This window comes from Salmo salar, chromosome 02, assembly GCF_965601325.2.
Source record: "Salmo salar chromosome 02, fSalSal1, whole genome shotgun sequence".
NCBI lineage: Eukaryota > Metazoa > Chordata > Actinopteri > Salmoniformes > Salmonidae > Salmo > Salmo salar.
Window position 1 is genome coordinate 92,866,563 of NC_138292.1, and position 16,788 is coordinate 92,883,350.

General features: G+C 39.3%; 1 protein-coding gene and 1 long non-coding RNA gene across 2 annotated transcripts; both read right to left on the reverse strand.

The window, feature by feature from the left end:
- Window positions 1–1,865: 1,865 nt before the first annotated feature.
- On the reverse strand, window positions 1,866–5,243 carry LOC145863131 (uncharacterized). Its single transcript, XR_014382456.1, has 2 exons — window positions 2,792–5,243; window positions 1,866–2,209 (listed from the first exon to the last, which is right to left on the reverse strand). It is a non-coding gene; the product is annotated as an uncharacterized LOC145863131 (long non-coding RNA).
- Window positions 5,244–8,264: 3,021 nt separating this feature from the next.
- On the reverse strand, window positions 8,265–15,503 carry LOC145863087 (uncharacterized). The gene is made up of 2 exons (XM_082968317.1): window positions 14,971–15,503; window positions 8,265–9,490 (listed from the first exon to the last, which is right to left on the reverse strand). Exons 1-2 carry the CDS (start codon window positions 15,248–15,250, stop codon window positions 8,922–8,924), a joined length of 849 nt encoding a protein of 282 aa, XP_082824443.1. The 5' UTR covers window positions 15,251–15,503; the 3' UTR covers window positions 8,265–8,921.
- Between the last annotated feature and the right edge of the window lie 1,285 nt (window positions 15,504–16,788).

Genomic DNA, 16,788 nt, shown 5'->3' on the forward strand with positions numbered 1-16,788 from the left:
ACTAGACGACATTAGTGGGTTTAAAACACAGTGGCTAATATACACTAAAGCGTCTAAAGAGCTTTATTGGTTCGGGCTATTTTGGTTAGCAAGCTACGGAGGTGGCTGAATAACTGCTGCTACTGTTGAAAGAAGCGTTCCGTCCACTACATTATACGTCACACCAACAGCATTACCTTAAATTCCCAGACCGCCATCTGCTGACTGGAGTGGGTAACGCAGTTGAGTAAAATGTTTATTTTAATTTCAGACATAAACTTAAACGGTGGGAATCAGGGACGTCACTAGGCCTAAAATATTCATTAGCCCCCCCTAAATAAATTAATATCAGTCAATATATTTTTTCTGTGATTTATTTTTTTCGTCAACCGCATCTTAAACTTCTTACGGGCCGTCACTCGGACCGGGGGAGGCTGCTGCTGCACTAGTGACTGTAAGACTTTCTTCAGTAAAGATGGTGGACAGAAATACCAGGAGAGAGGGGTATCCCTACACAGAACTGAACTGGATCAAAGATGGTGGACAGAAATACTAGGAGAGAGGGGTACCCCTACACAGAACTGAACTGGATCAAAGATGGCGGACAGAAATACTAGGAGAGAGGGGTACCCCTACACAGAACTGATCTGGATCAAAGATGGCAGACAGAAATACTAGGATGGAAGCAAATGTAAGGGATTATAACGTCATAACGAATCATGCAAAAACATGTACATTTGACAGGAATGTTAGTTAATGTAGAGACAAACGATTATGCATTTTTTTTTTATCGTAAAGTTAATTTACGAAAATTGCGATTTAGCCAGCTAGCTGACTAGCTAACATTAACATTAACCAGCTAGCTGACTAGCTAACATTAACCAGCTAGCTGACTAGCTAACATTAACCAGCTAGCTGAATAGCTAACATTAGCCAGCTAGCTGACTAGCTAACATTAACCAGCTAGCTGACTAGCTTTATGGGTGTTGTGACATGAGTATGAAATTGTCATTCTGGTTGTTTTAGGGACTCCTGAAACAACCAGCAAACCAGGCTGTCGTTTTGTGAATCAGTGGATGTATAGAATTTAGCCAGCTGAAGAATTTACTGCAAATTGAATGTACAATTGTGTAAGCCTGCCTTGCTGATATTTGCCATTCAGATAGATGAAATAACGTAGCTAGCTATGTTCTTGCTTATTGTGCAGTGGATGATTATAATACCTGTATGCCTATGGATGTGTAGCTAGCTATCTAGCCGATCTGTGTATGGACCCAAAGGTTTGGTATACATATTAGTTCAGAACCTAGCTATGAACCTCAGCTATCATAGCCAGTTGTATCAACTTCAAAACAGCCTGAATGACATTAATGAAGCCTATGGATTGAGTAGAATATAATATCATGTTGTGCCAAGGATGCAAGTCGTATATACATGTAGTTATTACCATGCATGAGATCCCCACATTGTAGCCTGTACATTTAATATATTCACTGATCATGTACTCTACCTTGGCAAATAAAGGTGCAGTTTAGGTATGAATGTCTTTGAGATTATTTTTCAGTCATATCCAATACCAGGAGTATCAAATTCCAGTCTTTGAATGACGTTGTGTCTGCATGTATGTATTACAATTATACCCTTCAACAGTGTTTACCAATCTTGGTCCTGGGACATCAATGGTTACACATTGTAACTAATAGACTAGAAACAGGATTTAACTAGTTAATTCATATATACAGAAATATCATGTTAAACAGTACACTACACTTCCTATGCATCATGTAAATACTCTAACACTGGTTCATCTCAACATCTAATGTCCTTCATCTGCATTGATCTGATAAACACAGGATAGGTGGAGTATTTCATCACATTACACCTCATTTCAACCAGTAGAGAATGTGAAATGCTTTATTGAAAAGCTCATTATCTAAGTGTTATAAATACAAGTTTATTCTGTACTTCAATGCACATCTGTTGTGCACTATAAAAACAGAGGAAGAAAGAGGAGGTGGTGAGAGAGGTGTAAAAGACAGAAAGGGAAAGAGGTAAGCACATAGGAGCAGGGAAGGCAGCACATGATTAATGAATCACAGTGCTACATAAATATTCTCTCAGTTCATCACAATTACATAATAATGTCTCTCGTCGGCCCAAAGGTTCTTAAAAGCAGGTGAGGTAGCAATGACAGGACTGGGGGTTGGCCTCCTCTCACATCAAAACATATCTGCAGACGAGAGACAGATGGAGAGAGAGAGCATGTTTAAACCTTGTGTTATTATTTTTTATTCTAACATTGTTAGTCATCAATCAGGAGGTGAAATAAAAAACTGACCTTGGATCATTAACTCTGGGACTACTGCATCTCTATCTGTATTTCAATGTAAAGCATCTCTTTAATAATACTTCTTGTGTAATATAAACTGACCTTGGATCATTAACTCTGGGACTATTGCATCTCTATCTGTATTTCAATGTAAAGCATCTCTTTAATAATACTTCTTGTGTAATATAAACTGACCTGGGATCATTAACTCTGGGACTACTGCATCTCTGTCTGTATTTCAATGTAAAGCATCTCTTTAATAATACTTCCTGTATAATATAAACTGACCTGGGATCATTAACTCTGGGACTACTGCATCTCTATCTGTATTTCAATGTAAAGCATCTCTTTAATAATACTTCCTGTATAATATAAACTGACCTGGGATCATTAACTCTGGGACTATTGCATCTCTATCTGTATTTCAATGTAAAGCATCTCTTTAATAATACTTCCTGTTGACCTGACCAAGTGACCTCTCACCTCTGATCATGCTGTGCCCTCTATGTAGCCAGTTCAGATGCATGAGGGGTTCACCGACACAGCTGATATAACCTAGAGGATTTAGGGAGAAGGGGAGAGAGGGATGAAGTGAAGGAGAGAGACTGTTATTGAGAAAATAAGGTAGTTAAAGCGACAGTGTTCAACAGGAATCTGTGTGTGGCCTCACCTGGTGTCCACACCACACTAAGTGGCTGCAGAGTACTTTATGCTGAAAAACATTAACGGACCCACAAGGACAAACAATATAGCGTAGTTAGAGAAATAATGAAGTGTCTTACTATTCTCTATGGTTGGCCCTCTTGCCTATTCTTTGAAGGTGGAAGGAGCCACAGTTATACACCTGAGCCTGTTTACTGCACAACACAATCCATCAATCAGATTGATAAATGAGTGTGTAGGTGTGGGTTATAGGGTGTCTAATTGTTCTACATTTTTTCAATATGGATGATTTAAAATAGCCTGTTTTGTTTTTGAACAGACATCACACCCTTACCTAAACGGCACCCTCACCTGAGAAGTAGAAATCAAAGGGAGAGAAACTGTGAATTGAATAACTGCAGTTGACATAGCTCAGTAAATGGAAGAATACTCTTACTGCAATGTGAATGGATCTTAAAAGAGCCTTTGGTTGTGCATAGTGTAGTCTATGGTGTTGCCAGGGAACAGCACTCTCTTTGAAGAAGTAGGAGGTGAAGATCTTCTGCACACGGATTGCCTCTCTTGCTGCGTTGTTGGACCCCATCCTTGAAACATCCTGCAGAGCAGCAGACTCCTCCTCTGGCACACGGCGACGAGCTGCAGATCCCCTCCTGGTCCTCGTGTCCATCCTCATGAAGTTACGCAGGACACAGGTAGCCTTCACACACCTGAATTCCTCCAGGAGGCAGTCCCAGATGACCCTGGTCACCCAACCTTGCAGTGTCCACGGTAACTGTAGGCAATCGTTTTGAAGGAATCTCCAGTTACAAGGTATCTGTAGGAATATGGAAGACAATGTAATTATTAGACTGTTACATCACCAGGTCATTGTGGATTACTAAAGTATAATATCCCTGATAACAAATCATGATAACATTGGATTGATAGATGCATGGGCACACATATGTACATGTGTAGCATATCAAGGACAGCATCACAAATGAATACATAAATACCACTTGAAGCTTGATGATGAGTTGATCATTTGAATCAGCTATGCAGTGTGAAGGCAAAAACAACAATGTGCCCCTCTTTGAGTCCCCAGGACTGAGAACCACTGCTCTTCATTGGGACCTCTTCATATGTAGACTGGCTTTCATAGAGCTCTTTATCTGAGGACAGAAAACCTCACAAGAAACAGACTTCATTATAGTCAAATTACACCACACGGAATATTATGTTACTTTTATCTCCGTCCTCACTTCTAGGGACAGGAACTACACAAAAGTACCGGCCCTATCCAGAATAGCCTCCTCTCTCACTGACAGTTGGGGCTGCTATCCTTTCACCCTCCTCCATGGCTGTTAGCTAGCTACCTACAAATGCTTTTGGAGTTTGTTTTTTACAGTGATAAGTACATCAAGACAGCTAGCTAATATGAAGTTAGGTAGATGGTGATATTTCATTCATTTAGTTCGCTATCTATCTATACAGTATTTGAAGTTGTCTAGATAGCTAGCTCACTTAGCAGCTCATTTGAGTTAGCCTGCACTGTAGCTAGTTAGCTAATAATATATCGTTGTTTTTTTTACATTTTCAAAATCTATTTACTTACTTGAATAGGTTCTCCCAGCCATGTGGATAATTGGAAACAGGGCAGTAAAGTTTGTCACCAGAGCGTTTTAGAGGATATTACTATTGAACTATGTACCCATTTAATAACCAGACCTTCATACAAACTTGCTCTGCTGAATTCTTGACGGAGTCACAATGGGCGGCCTAAGAGGCATCTAGTCCATCTGCTGACTGGACGCAGTTCAGTAAAATGTACATTTTATTTTCAGACAAAAAGTTAAGTGTAGGAAGCATGAGTTTTTACTCACCAGTGTTACAACACAGTGTGGTTAAAGACTTAGTAACTGAGCTGTAGTCACGATCTGGTTCCCTATAAGTACAATGTTTTTGTTTTAAATTTACAAAATTAAAATTACAAATGTACATTTTAAATGTTTTCTTTACTCAAGTATTACAATTGTTTTTTTAGGGGTGTAGGGTGGAAGCTGTCTCCGTGTAACAGGGAATTCCTGTCCGTCGTCTTCCTGTATAGGTCTGTGCTAAAGCCACCCCCTCCCTATTAAAATGTCCAGATAACTTGTTTAAGTTAAAGTATTCTCCAACCATCGGGTAACTTGTTTCATGCTCATCAAAGGTGAGGGTGAATTTCAGATGTTCACTGCTTGTATTGACGAAGGAGTGGAATCGTTTAAGTTCCTCTGCTGTCCCCTGGAAAAGAAGGGACACGTCATCAATGAAGACTTTTTCAGAGCCTGATAAGGTGCTAGAATGGATTGTTAGGGCTGACAATCACATTCTTCTCTAACAACCCCACATACAGATTGGCATAATTAGATGCTATTTTTTAAACTACAATGACCATAATGCACTGCGTGCCTACTTGTCTTGTCTGTGTTTCTTTTACACCTGCTATGTAAAAGAGAAAGAAGAATGCACAATGGTCAATGCTATCTGGGATCCTTGGGACATCCCTACCCTAAACCCTAACCCCTACCTTAACCATTTTAAATGTCAACTTCAATGGGCTAGGGACATCCCAAGGATGTATCTCTACCTGAAAATACATGATCTAAGTGATTGATAGTTGATATTCAGCAGCCATAAAGCCTTATTTACTTTAATTAACTACTAAAATAGTGATTTTGTCAGACAGCATAGACAGCAGCTCTACACTTTATCAACTGACTGATCCATTCATCCTTCCATCCCTCCTCAGCCTTCCTCTCCTCTGAAGACCCAGTGAGGATGGAGCTCAGTCAGAGAGCTGTTGAGGGACTGGTTAGGAAGAACACTTCTACAGCCAGAGAGGTGAGAGGTCACACATGGTTTAGATGGTAAATATTTATGTCCCCCTTAGCGGTTCATCACGTCAGCTAAAGGGAATATGTTCCATCATCCATGTTTATTTACATTAGTGCAAATTGTCCACTGATATTGGAGTAATTTCTCACCCCTTTTGGCTGAACGAAAGTTAATTTCCCCTCAGACACACACATATGTTCTTTGATATTATGAAGGTGATTTGTGTCAAATGTACTTTTCCCCACTCATTCACCCCATCTCTTTACATTCAGTGGCCTGACTGGATCCAGACTATGTCAAAGGCCCATCCTGGTTGATCTGAACCTAATGCAGCTTGGAGTGATCAGATGACAGAAGTCACATTTAGGTGCCAGGTGTAACTGAGGCCATAGATGCTCCATATCCATTACTTTGAGTGTTTTATATAATATGACTAAATGTGTTTCTGTGTTGCAGGGGCTGTCAGGAAATGGATCGGCAAGGTCACAGAACATGACATAAGCAGAGCTGTGGGAGACCACCTCAAGCCCCTGGTAGAGCCGGGGGTGGTGTTTACCACTCCACCACGCCTTCAGCAGGCTGGAAAAGTGGGATTGATCTGGTTGATCCATTTGTTTGTTTTGGTTTCCAGTAATTGAATCCTTTTGATGTATTGTTAAATTCAACAAATTTCATTTTCAACAAATGAACTGGGTTGGTTGAAAAGTGATACTAAACGTACATACCATGCACTATTTTGACATAGTTGAAGAAATACTGAATTTATACCGTTTTTCATACCAAGATATGTGTTGCTTTTGCACATATTTGTTGATTGGTCATTGGTCATTGGGTTAATTTGTTCCAAGGGGACGAGAGTTCTAGAAGCTAGTGCATTTTAGGATAGAAATTATAAGCAAACTTGTCCAACAAAAATATAGGATATATTTGTTGTCTTAAGGGGAAGGTGTTAGAGGCTTTGGTTTTTCCAATTATGTTTTGAGGTTGGACGTTAGCGCGTCTAGCTCGTTAGCACGTAGGACGCACTGATTGACGTCACCTCCTTAGTCAATGTGTTACACCTGTGCTGGCTTGTCCATCTCGTTATGGTTGATTATTGCATCCAATTGTAACACATACTGACTAACCAGGCGACACCAATCCAACCTCAAAACATAAATGGAAAAACCAAAAGCCTGTAACACCTTCCCCCTTAAGACAACAAATATATCCTATATTTTTGTTGGACAAGTTTGCTCACCACCAACAGAAAACAACTTCCATTTCACATTATAATCAACTACAATGCTTCACCTTCTACAATATAAACATGGTGTCTACTGGCTGTCAACAATTAAAAACAAGAAAAAACACGTATTTCTAAATAATAATATACAATAGTTTTATTTTCTCTCCTTTTTCTTTCTATAGAATCCTAAAACTCACTAGCTTTTAGAACTCTCGTCTTCCTAAAACTCACTAGCTTCTAGAACACTCGTCTTCCTAAAACTCACTAGCTTCTAGAACTCTCGTTTTCCTAAAACTCACTAGCTTCTATTCCACTTGGAACGAGTCCAAACAAAACTAATCTCCAATACGGAAAAACGTGCAGTCAAAATAAATTGTGATCAAATGTACACCCCTTTGTTAATATGTATTGGCAATAATGAACTTAATGGTGAGGCATGGAATAATAAAAATGTATCTTTTGTCAGGCTGAATGTTTGAAATATGAGGTGATTTGAGTCATGCTTCTTCAGTAGTGGAATAAAGACAAATCGCGCTTGAATGTTGTCAAGAAATACTGGAGTGATGTAGGATTGTTAATAAAATTGATTATAGGCCAATTTATTATACTGCGTCCATGTGTATTTATTTATTTTAACCTTCATTTAACAGTTACCGAAAGGTTGCTGGATTGAATCCCTGAGCTGACAAGGTAAAATCTGTCGTTCTGCACCTGAACAAGGCAGTTAACATTTACGTCATTTAGCAGACGCTCTTATCCAGAGCGACTTACAAATTGGAGTTAACCCACTGTTCCCCGGTAGGTCATCATTGTTAATAAGTCAGTTAACCCACTGTTCCCCGGTAGGTCATCATTGTTAATAAGTCAGTTAACCCACTGTTCCCCGGTAGGTCATCATTGTTAATAAGTCAGTTAACCCACTGTTCCTCGTTAGGTCAACATTATAAATAAGTCAGTTAAGAACAAATTCTGATTTACAATGACGGCCCAACGCTCTAACCACTAGGCTTCCTGCAAGGAACTTGAAATTAAGTTATTTTGAAGTCATTGAAAAAACTACCCGAAAATACATATTTTCAACTATAAAGTATATTGGATGTCGGGCATAGTCTTATTTTCAACATCTTTTCAATGACATTTTGCTAGGTGGGATAGCCCCAATGTCAAAACACAGTTTTAACGTGTCTAAATCAATAACCAACATGCAGAAACAGTTTGTGATTTATTGAAAACCTAAACATAACATGTACTATGTACACAAACATCTGCCACAATAATCATATTACTTGTATTTTTTTAAACAAGCACCTTATAAACTGCACAAGCACCAGAAACACTGTTGTTTTGACAAGTAGCAATAAATCAATGATATCCATTAGGGGGGAAATCAGTTGTACGTGCTGTTGAAACTAACACAACTAAAAAAACACATGGAAATGGGAGATATATTTTACCTCACTGGTTAGAGGACAACCTGAAGAAGACAGTCAGCTACATTTTGGAGTGATGCATTTAAATGTAGAGGTCGCTAAACAAAGGAACGCAACACTTATTTGTCATAGCTCATCAATATCATGTTGAAATCAATTGTACAACAGGAGATGAGGTTGCACGTCCTGTTAAAACTAACAGCTCAAAAACCACACGGAATCTGGGAATAATGTTTACATCCCTGGTTAGAGGACAACTTGTAGAAAACAGCTAGATACATTTTGATTCAAGTCCAACGCGATAAGTGTAACAAGTCTTTTGTTTGTCACTTTTTGTAAAAAAAAAAAATCCATTGTGTTAAATCTCCTGTTAAACACACAGATGAGAGTTCTAAGAACCCATCTAACAACCCCCAATTCTGATGCAATAACTGCATTATGGCATCATCTTGTCATTTGTGTTGTGACAATGTATTTTCTGATGTGTAATCAGATTTCTTTTATCAGAGTATCTCTTCCCACACTGATTACAGCTAAAAGGTTTCTCTCCTGTGTGTGTTCTCTGGTGTACAGCCAGATGACTAGATGTAGTAAAACGCTTCCCGCATTGAGCACAGCTAAAATATTTCTCTCCTGTGTGCGTTCTCTGGTGTACAGTCAGATGGCTAGATGTAGTAAAACTCTTCTCACATTGATCACAGCTATAAGGTTTCTCTCCTGTGTGTGTTCTCTGGTGTACAGTCAGATGGCTAGATGTAGTAAAACTCTTCCCACATAGATCACAGCTATATGATTTCTCTCCTGTGTGGATTCTCTGATGAATTTTAATGCCTGCTGAGGAGGTGAATCTCTTCCCACAGTCAGAGCAGCGGTGAGATTTCTTCCCTGTGGGTCTCCGCTGGTGTTTCTTGAGGTGTTCTGATGTGGAGAGACTCTTCTCTGCCTCGTCAGCATCATGAGGTTGTTGAGGCTCCCCAGAGGATCCACGATAGTCACGTCTCGCTCCTGTGTGAACAACAAAGTCAGACAGATGATTAAAGGCCCACAACAACAGAAATCCACTGCAAAAGGTGATACCCAGAGCGTACCCACGATGCTGTAGAACAACTGAAGTCTTTAATGAATGTTAAAATTATTTGACAATTGTCTTAAAACCTGTTGTGGATAGGGGGCAGTGTTTTCATGGCCGGATGAAAAAAACGTACCCGATTTAAACTGGTTACTACTCTTGCCCAGAAACTAGAATGTGCATATTATTAGTAGATTCCGATAGAAAACACTCTGAAGTTTGAATGGTGTCTGTGAGTATAACAGAACTCATATGGCAGGCAAAAACCTGAGAAAAAGTCAACCAGGAAGTGGAGGATTTGAGAAATATAGTTCTTTCTAGTCCCTTTAAAAACTACAGTATCTGTGGGGTTACGTTGCACTTTCTAAGGCTTCCTTCCATTGGCTGTCTAAAGCCTTCAGAAAGTGGTTTGAGCCTTCTCCTGTCACTGGGCAGATTATAGGAGCTCAGTTACTGAGTGGCCTGCCTGGCAAACAAAGGGATTGGATATGTGAGGTCACGCGAGCACGCTGTTCCTTCTTTTTCTCGTTGAATGAATATGCTATTGTCCGGTTTGAATATTATCGCATTTCTACCTTAAAAATACCATAAAGATTGATTTTAAACAGCGTTTGACATGCTTCTAAGTACAGTAATGGAACATTTTTACTTTTTGTGTCTCGAATTGCGCTCGCGCATTAGCCTTTGGCTAGTGACCTGAACGCACGAACATAACGGAGGTATTTGTACATAAACATTGATTATTTCGAACAAAAACATTTCTTGTGGAAGTAGCAGTCCTGGGAGTGCATTCTGATGAAGATCAGCAAAGGTAATACAATATTTCTAATACTAATTCTGAGTTTAGGTTGCCCCGAACTTGGCGGGTGTCTGAATAGCTCGCTGTGATGGCGAGCTATGTACTCAGAGTATTGAAAAATGTGCTTTCTCCGTAAAGCTATTTTAAAATCTGAGACAGCGGTTGGATAAAGGAGTAGTCTATCTATAATTCTTAAAATAATTGTTATGTATTTTGTCAACGTTTATGATGAGTATTTTTGTAAATTCACCGTAAGTTTTCGGTGGGAAATACATTTTCTGAACATAACGCGCCAATGTAAAATGCTGTTTTTGGATATAAATATGAACGTTATCGAACAAAACATACATGTATTGTATAACATAATGTCCTAGGAGTGTCATCTGATGAAGATCGTCAAAGGTTAGTGCTTCATTTCGCTGTGTTTTGGGTTTTATTGACACATGTCCTTCCTTGGAAAATGGCTGTGTGATTATTTTTGTCTATGTACTCTCCTAACATAATCTAATGTTTTGCTTTCACTGTAAAGCCTTTTGAAATCGGACAATGTGGTTACATCAAGGAGAAGTGTATCTTTAAAATTGTATAAAATAGTTGATGGTTTGAGAAAATTGAATTGTGGTATTTTTGTTGTTTTTGTATTTCGCGCCATGCGATTCCATTGGCTGTTGGCTAGGGGTTCCGCTAGCAGAACGTCTGTCCTCAACAGGTTTAAGACAGTCAAGTGAGCAACAATAGTCATATTGTCTTGTTTTCACATTAGTAGCAACATCGATGAATGTAGGCTAGAAGAAAGTTATTCATATTTCTCTCCTAAGCAGTGTGACAGACGGCTTTTGGTCTCCAATATAGGCCCCTTTCTGTGTTTGCTAAAATTACGGCATGAGGGCGATGTACACGCAATTTGGTTGCAATCTCCCTGCTAATGAGGAAACTGCTTGTTATGGATGTAGTATATCTGGTAATGAGGAAACCACTAGTTATGGATGTAGTATATCTGGTAATGAGGAAACCACTAGTTATGGATGTAGTATATCTGGTAATGAGGAAACCACTAGTTATGGATGTAGTATATCTGGTAATGAGGAAACCACTAGTTATGGATGTAGTATATCTGCCTGGAGCAAAAATGGCGAGCGAAGACTTTCGTTTTTGACAATATATTCTGAATATTACAGCGCAAGATCAGAAGTGCTTCTCAAGAAAACTCACATTAAGCTCTGTGTCTATTCACTAATTCACCACCGTGGGGGAAACTCAGGGGAGTTCTCATAGGCTGAAAGCATTTACAGGTTGCTTATGAGTGCATTTCACACTACTTTGGATTATAATTGTAAGGCTCGTTTGAATGTCCTGCTTAATAAAATGTTTGTTTTATTGTTGCAAATCAACTGCTTTATACTTAAAAAAACACTTCTACCAGTAAAATGTTATTTGGCTAGCTTTGCCATCAGCCTGACAATGAGGGTTTGTACACCAAGTGTTTAACAAATTGGTCCATAACTTCACCTAACAACATAGACCTACTGTAGGACCCACAACTTCCCCTAACATTAACATAGACCTACTGTAGGACCCATAACTTCACCTAACAATAACATAGACCTAGGACCATATATTTAATATTTCAGGTGAAACAAGGAAACTAAAATGTCTTTGTCATGACATTTCATAACCAGATAATTTTGTGAATAATCCCACTAGGCTACTCTGTAATGAGTTGTCATTCTAAATGTCCTGAATAAAGGAAAATAGCTCTGTGTGTTGTACAATAGCCTATCCATCAAGGAACATTTCTCTACACATTATGAGCTAAGTATCTCCGTTTCCAAACAGACTAACGAGACCCTACTGTAAATCAACCAGACAATAACACATTATAAACATCAATTTGTTAGGGATGTTGGATCCAACATGGAGCACAGCATGACTGTCTTTACCAGAGTAATGAATGAAGAAGCACTTTGGTTGTTGTTGCATGTCGTGATGTTTGTCATGTGACTGTCATTCAGAAAATGATTTCCTGGATCAGCTGATGATAGTTGAACATGTGACTGTAACTAAACAGCTACAGTATTAAGAATGATGTGTAATTATTGAAGAACTGCGTTAATGACAGTATCCATTTGGGTGTTGTCAATAAAGTTAAGGTGACTCTCGGTTAGAACCATTGGATTTAGTAAACTGAAATTATTTTGGATTTCTGTGCCCATGAAAACTGTTTTTCCAGCGTAAAATAAGGAGACACTAAATGTTACGTAGTTAAAGTGCATTTCAGAGATCTGAATATAAAAAAAAACTGTCCGACAGCAAGATCCAGTATTTAAGTTGAAGTTCATTATATGACAACCTTAACGTTATGACTATAACTACTGTTCCCTGAAGGAGGGAAACTAGGTACAACATATTATTAAATTCACACCTCGCTGGAAGCCCCGCATTCCACAGGTGATGAGCGTGAGACTCGGATATATTCCTTAAATTATTTAATCGTATTTATTTTATTTAATACCTCACTTCACCGACCCAGGAAGTGGCGGTGCCAAACAGGTGTTGTAACTCGTTCATAACTGGCATGCAGATCGGTAGACATGGTAAGATAAATTGGCACTTCAAATGGAAATGGAAAAGGTTTGCCGATTTTACCGGAAACTTCAGGAGCATAACGTCAGAATTTACGAAGGCCAGCAGCAGGTGGGGAATTGGTTATTTTCATCTCTGGCTTCCTCAAGTCATTAGTGTGTGTTAATTATTTAATCAAACGCTTGAAGCATCAGTTCAGTTCAGGTTCTGCACATACAGTTGATTTTATTAAACACATGGGGTGTGTCTATATGGAAAAATACACGTCATAACATTTCAACCAATCAATTGGTTGAAAGAAAATAAATGTTTTTTTTAAATATCTGGAACAGCCCTAGAACATACAACAACATGCATTCAGACCCTGCATTTCAGACAATACCTCATAATGACAACACTATACCCCATAAAAGTGTGAAAAAAGTTTACCAGTGGTTGTATCTCTGTAGGTCATGCCAGTAGGTTACAGTAGGTTGTATCTCTCTAGGTCATGCCAGTAGGTTACAGTAGGTTGTATCTCTCTAGGTCATGCCAGTAGGTTACAGTAGGTTGTATCTCTCTAGGTCAAGCCAGTAGGTTACAGTAGGTTGTATCCCTCTAGGTCATGCCAGTAGGTTACAGTAGGTTGTAACTCTAGGTCATGCCAGTAGGCTACAGTAGGTTGTAACTCTAGGTCATGCCAGTAGGCTACAGTAGGTTGTATCTCTCTAGGTCATGCCAGTGGGTTACAGTAGGTTGTATCTCTCTAGGTCATGCCAGTAGGATACAGTAGGTTGTATCTCTCTAGGTCATGCCAGTAGGCTACAGTAGGTTGTAACTCTCTAGGTCATGCCAGTAGGTTACATTAGGTTGTATCTCTCTAGGTCATGCCAGGAGGCTACAGTAGGTTGTAACTCTCTAGGTCATGCCAGTAGGCTACAGTAGGTTGTATCTCTCTAGGTCATGCCAGTAGACTACAGTAGGTTGTAACTCTCTAGGTCATGCCAGTAGGCTACAGTAGGTTGTATCTCTCTAGGTCATGCCAGTAGATTACAGTAGGTTGTACCTCTCTAGGTCATGCCAGGAGGCTACAGTAGGTTGTACCTCTCTAGGTCATGCCAGTAGGTTGTAACTCTCTAGGTCATGCCAGTAGGTTACAGTAGGTTGTATCTCTCTAGGTCATGCCAGTAGGTTACAGTAGGTTGTAACTCTCTAGGTCATGCCAGTAGGTTACAGTAGGTTGTAACTCTCTAGGTCATGCCAGTAGGCTACAGTAGGTTGTATCTCTCTAGGTCATGCCAGTAGGCTACAGTAGGTTGTATCTCTCTAGGTCATGCCAGTAGGTTACAGTAGGTTGTATCTCTCTAGGTCATGCCAGTAGGCTACAGTAGGTTGTATCTCTCTAGGTCATGCCAGTAGGTTACAGTAGGTTGTAACTCTCTAGGTCATGCCAGTGGGCTACAGTAGGTTGTATCTCTCTAGGTCATGCCAGTAGGTTACAGTAGGTTGTATCTCTCTAGGTCATGCCAGTAGGCTACAGTAGGTTGTATCTGTCTAGGTCATGCCAGTAGGTTACAGTAGGTTGTAACTCTCTAGGTCATGCCAGTAGGTTACAGTAGGTTGTATCTCTCTAAGTCATGCCAGTAGGTTACAGTGGGTTGTAACTCTCTAGGTCATGCCAGTAGGTTACAGTGGTCTGTATCCAAGTGGAAACAATTATCAACCAGTATATGTCAGTATATCCATAATCTTGGGTGTAGCCAACCCAACTCTCACATGGCTCTATTGGGGGTCACGGTGTGTAGTAAAACATCACTACATTAAAATCACTACATGCCGTGGCCCCCCAGTCTGCGGTCAGCAGATAGACCCTTCTCAAATATATATGTTAAGTGACTTTTTGGAAACGGAAAGGAGAAAACAAGGCTTAGCTTGTTCTCTACGTCGTCTGTTTCTAGACATATCAGTCATCATCCCAGGGCCCTCCGTTGAAGAGGTATTGACGAGCCAACTCCGAATATCCAAAGTTAAAAACTAATTGAAGGCGGTACTTACTGGTGTTACTCAGATCTCCTGTCTCCTCCTCTTCATCTTCCAATGTGACAGTAATCTCTCCTTCCTTCTTCACTCCAAAAACAGCATCCTCCTCTTCTTTAACTGAAACGTCTTTCTCTTCTTCTTTCACTGTAACAGCCTCACCCTCTACTTCTTGTTTTACTGTAACATCCTCCTCTTCCTTCTCCTCTTTCACGACAATGTTCAGCCCCAGAGCTTCTTTCTCCGTCCAGCAGACCTCCTCTTCTTTAACAGGAGGGGAGTAGTTTAGGGAGCTCATGTTCGGGGATGTTAGCTAGCTAGCTATCATTAGCGACTAGGCTAATGCTAACTTAACCAGCCAGCTACTATAGCTGACTAATAAACAATAACGTAATATTAAATTAAATAGGTTAACAAGTAGATACGACAGAAGTGTGTCTAAAACACAGTAGCTAATATACACCGAAAGCGTATAAATAGCTTGAATCTTTCGGCTATGTTGGCTAGCAAGCTACCGAGGTGGTTGACGAGCTGTTTATGAAGAACCGTCCACTAGATTATACGTCACGCTGGCAGCATCGCCTGAAAGACGCACATCGCCGTCTGCTGACTGGAGGGAAACGCAGTTGAGGATCAGATTTTATTTTCAGACAAAGATTATTTTACATAGATTTAATTAAATAATACTATTATATTTAGACATACAAAGACCTGAATGTGTTGATTGATTAGTGCGAATAATAAATGTTTACTTCAGCATATTTAAGGCAGTTTCATTCAGTCAAACTAAATAAGTAGCCATGTTACTGTAGGTCTATACCGCATTTACATTTTAGTAGACGCTCTTATCCAGAGCGACTTACAGTAGTGAATGCATACATTTCATACAATTTCATACATTTTTTTTTCTGTGCTGGCCCCCCGTGGGAATCGAACCCACAACCCTGGCGTTGCAAACACCATGCTCTACCAACTGAGCTATAGGGAAGGCTACATGGTGTAACAATACATCATGTAGATATATATAATGAACAGACTAGGTCTATACTGCTCCTACGTGGTGTAGGAGAGGGTCCAGTACAAAATAAATGTTAAAAAAATAATAATTATAATGAAATGTATGCATTCACTACTGTAAGTCGCTCTGGATAAGAGTGTCTGCTAAATGACTAAAATGTAAAAATGTATAATGAACAGACTAGGTCTATACTGCTCCTACATGGTGTAACAATACATCATGTAGATGTATATAATGAACAGACTAGGTCTATACTGCTCCTACATGGTGTAACAATACATCATGTAGATGTACATAATGAACAGACTAGGTCTATACTGCTCCTACATGGTGTAACAATACATCATGTAGATGTATATAATGAACAGACTAGGTCTATACTGCTCCTACATGGTGTAACAATACATCATGTAGATGTATATAATGAACAGACTAGGTCTATACTGCTCCTACATGGTGTAACAATACATCATGTAGATGTACATAATGAACAGACTAGGTCTATACTGCTCCTACATGGTGTAACAAAAGTTTGGGGTCACTTATAAATGTCCTTGTTTTTTAAAGAAAATCAAAAAAGATTGTCCATTAAAATAACATTAAATTGATCAGAAATACAGTGTAGACATTGTTAATGTTGTAAATGACTATTGTAGCTGAAAACGGCAGATTTTTTATGGAATATCTACATAGGCCCATTATCAGCAACCAACACTCCTGTGTTCCAATGGCACGTTGTGTTAGCTAATCCAAGTTTATCATTTTAAAAGGCTAATTGATCATTGGAAAACCCTTTTTCAATTATGTTAGCACAGCTG

Bases quoted from the DNA above. Each gene is read 5' to 3' on its own strand.
- LOC145863087 (XM_082968317.1), bottom strand. From the start codon at position 15,250: ATGAGCTCCCTAAACTACTCCCCTCCTGTTAAAGAAGAGGAGGTCTGC. The intron at 9,491-14,970 runs GTAAGTACCGCC...TTGTTCACACAG, and splicing joins AGGAGATCTGAGTAACACCA to GAGCGAGACGTGACTATCGT.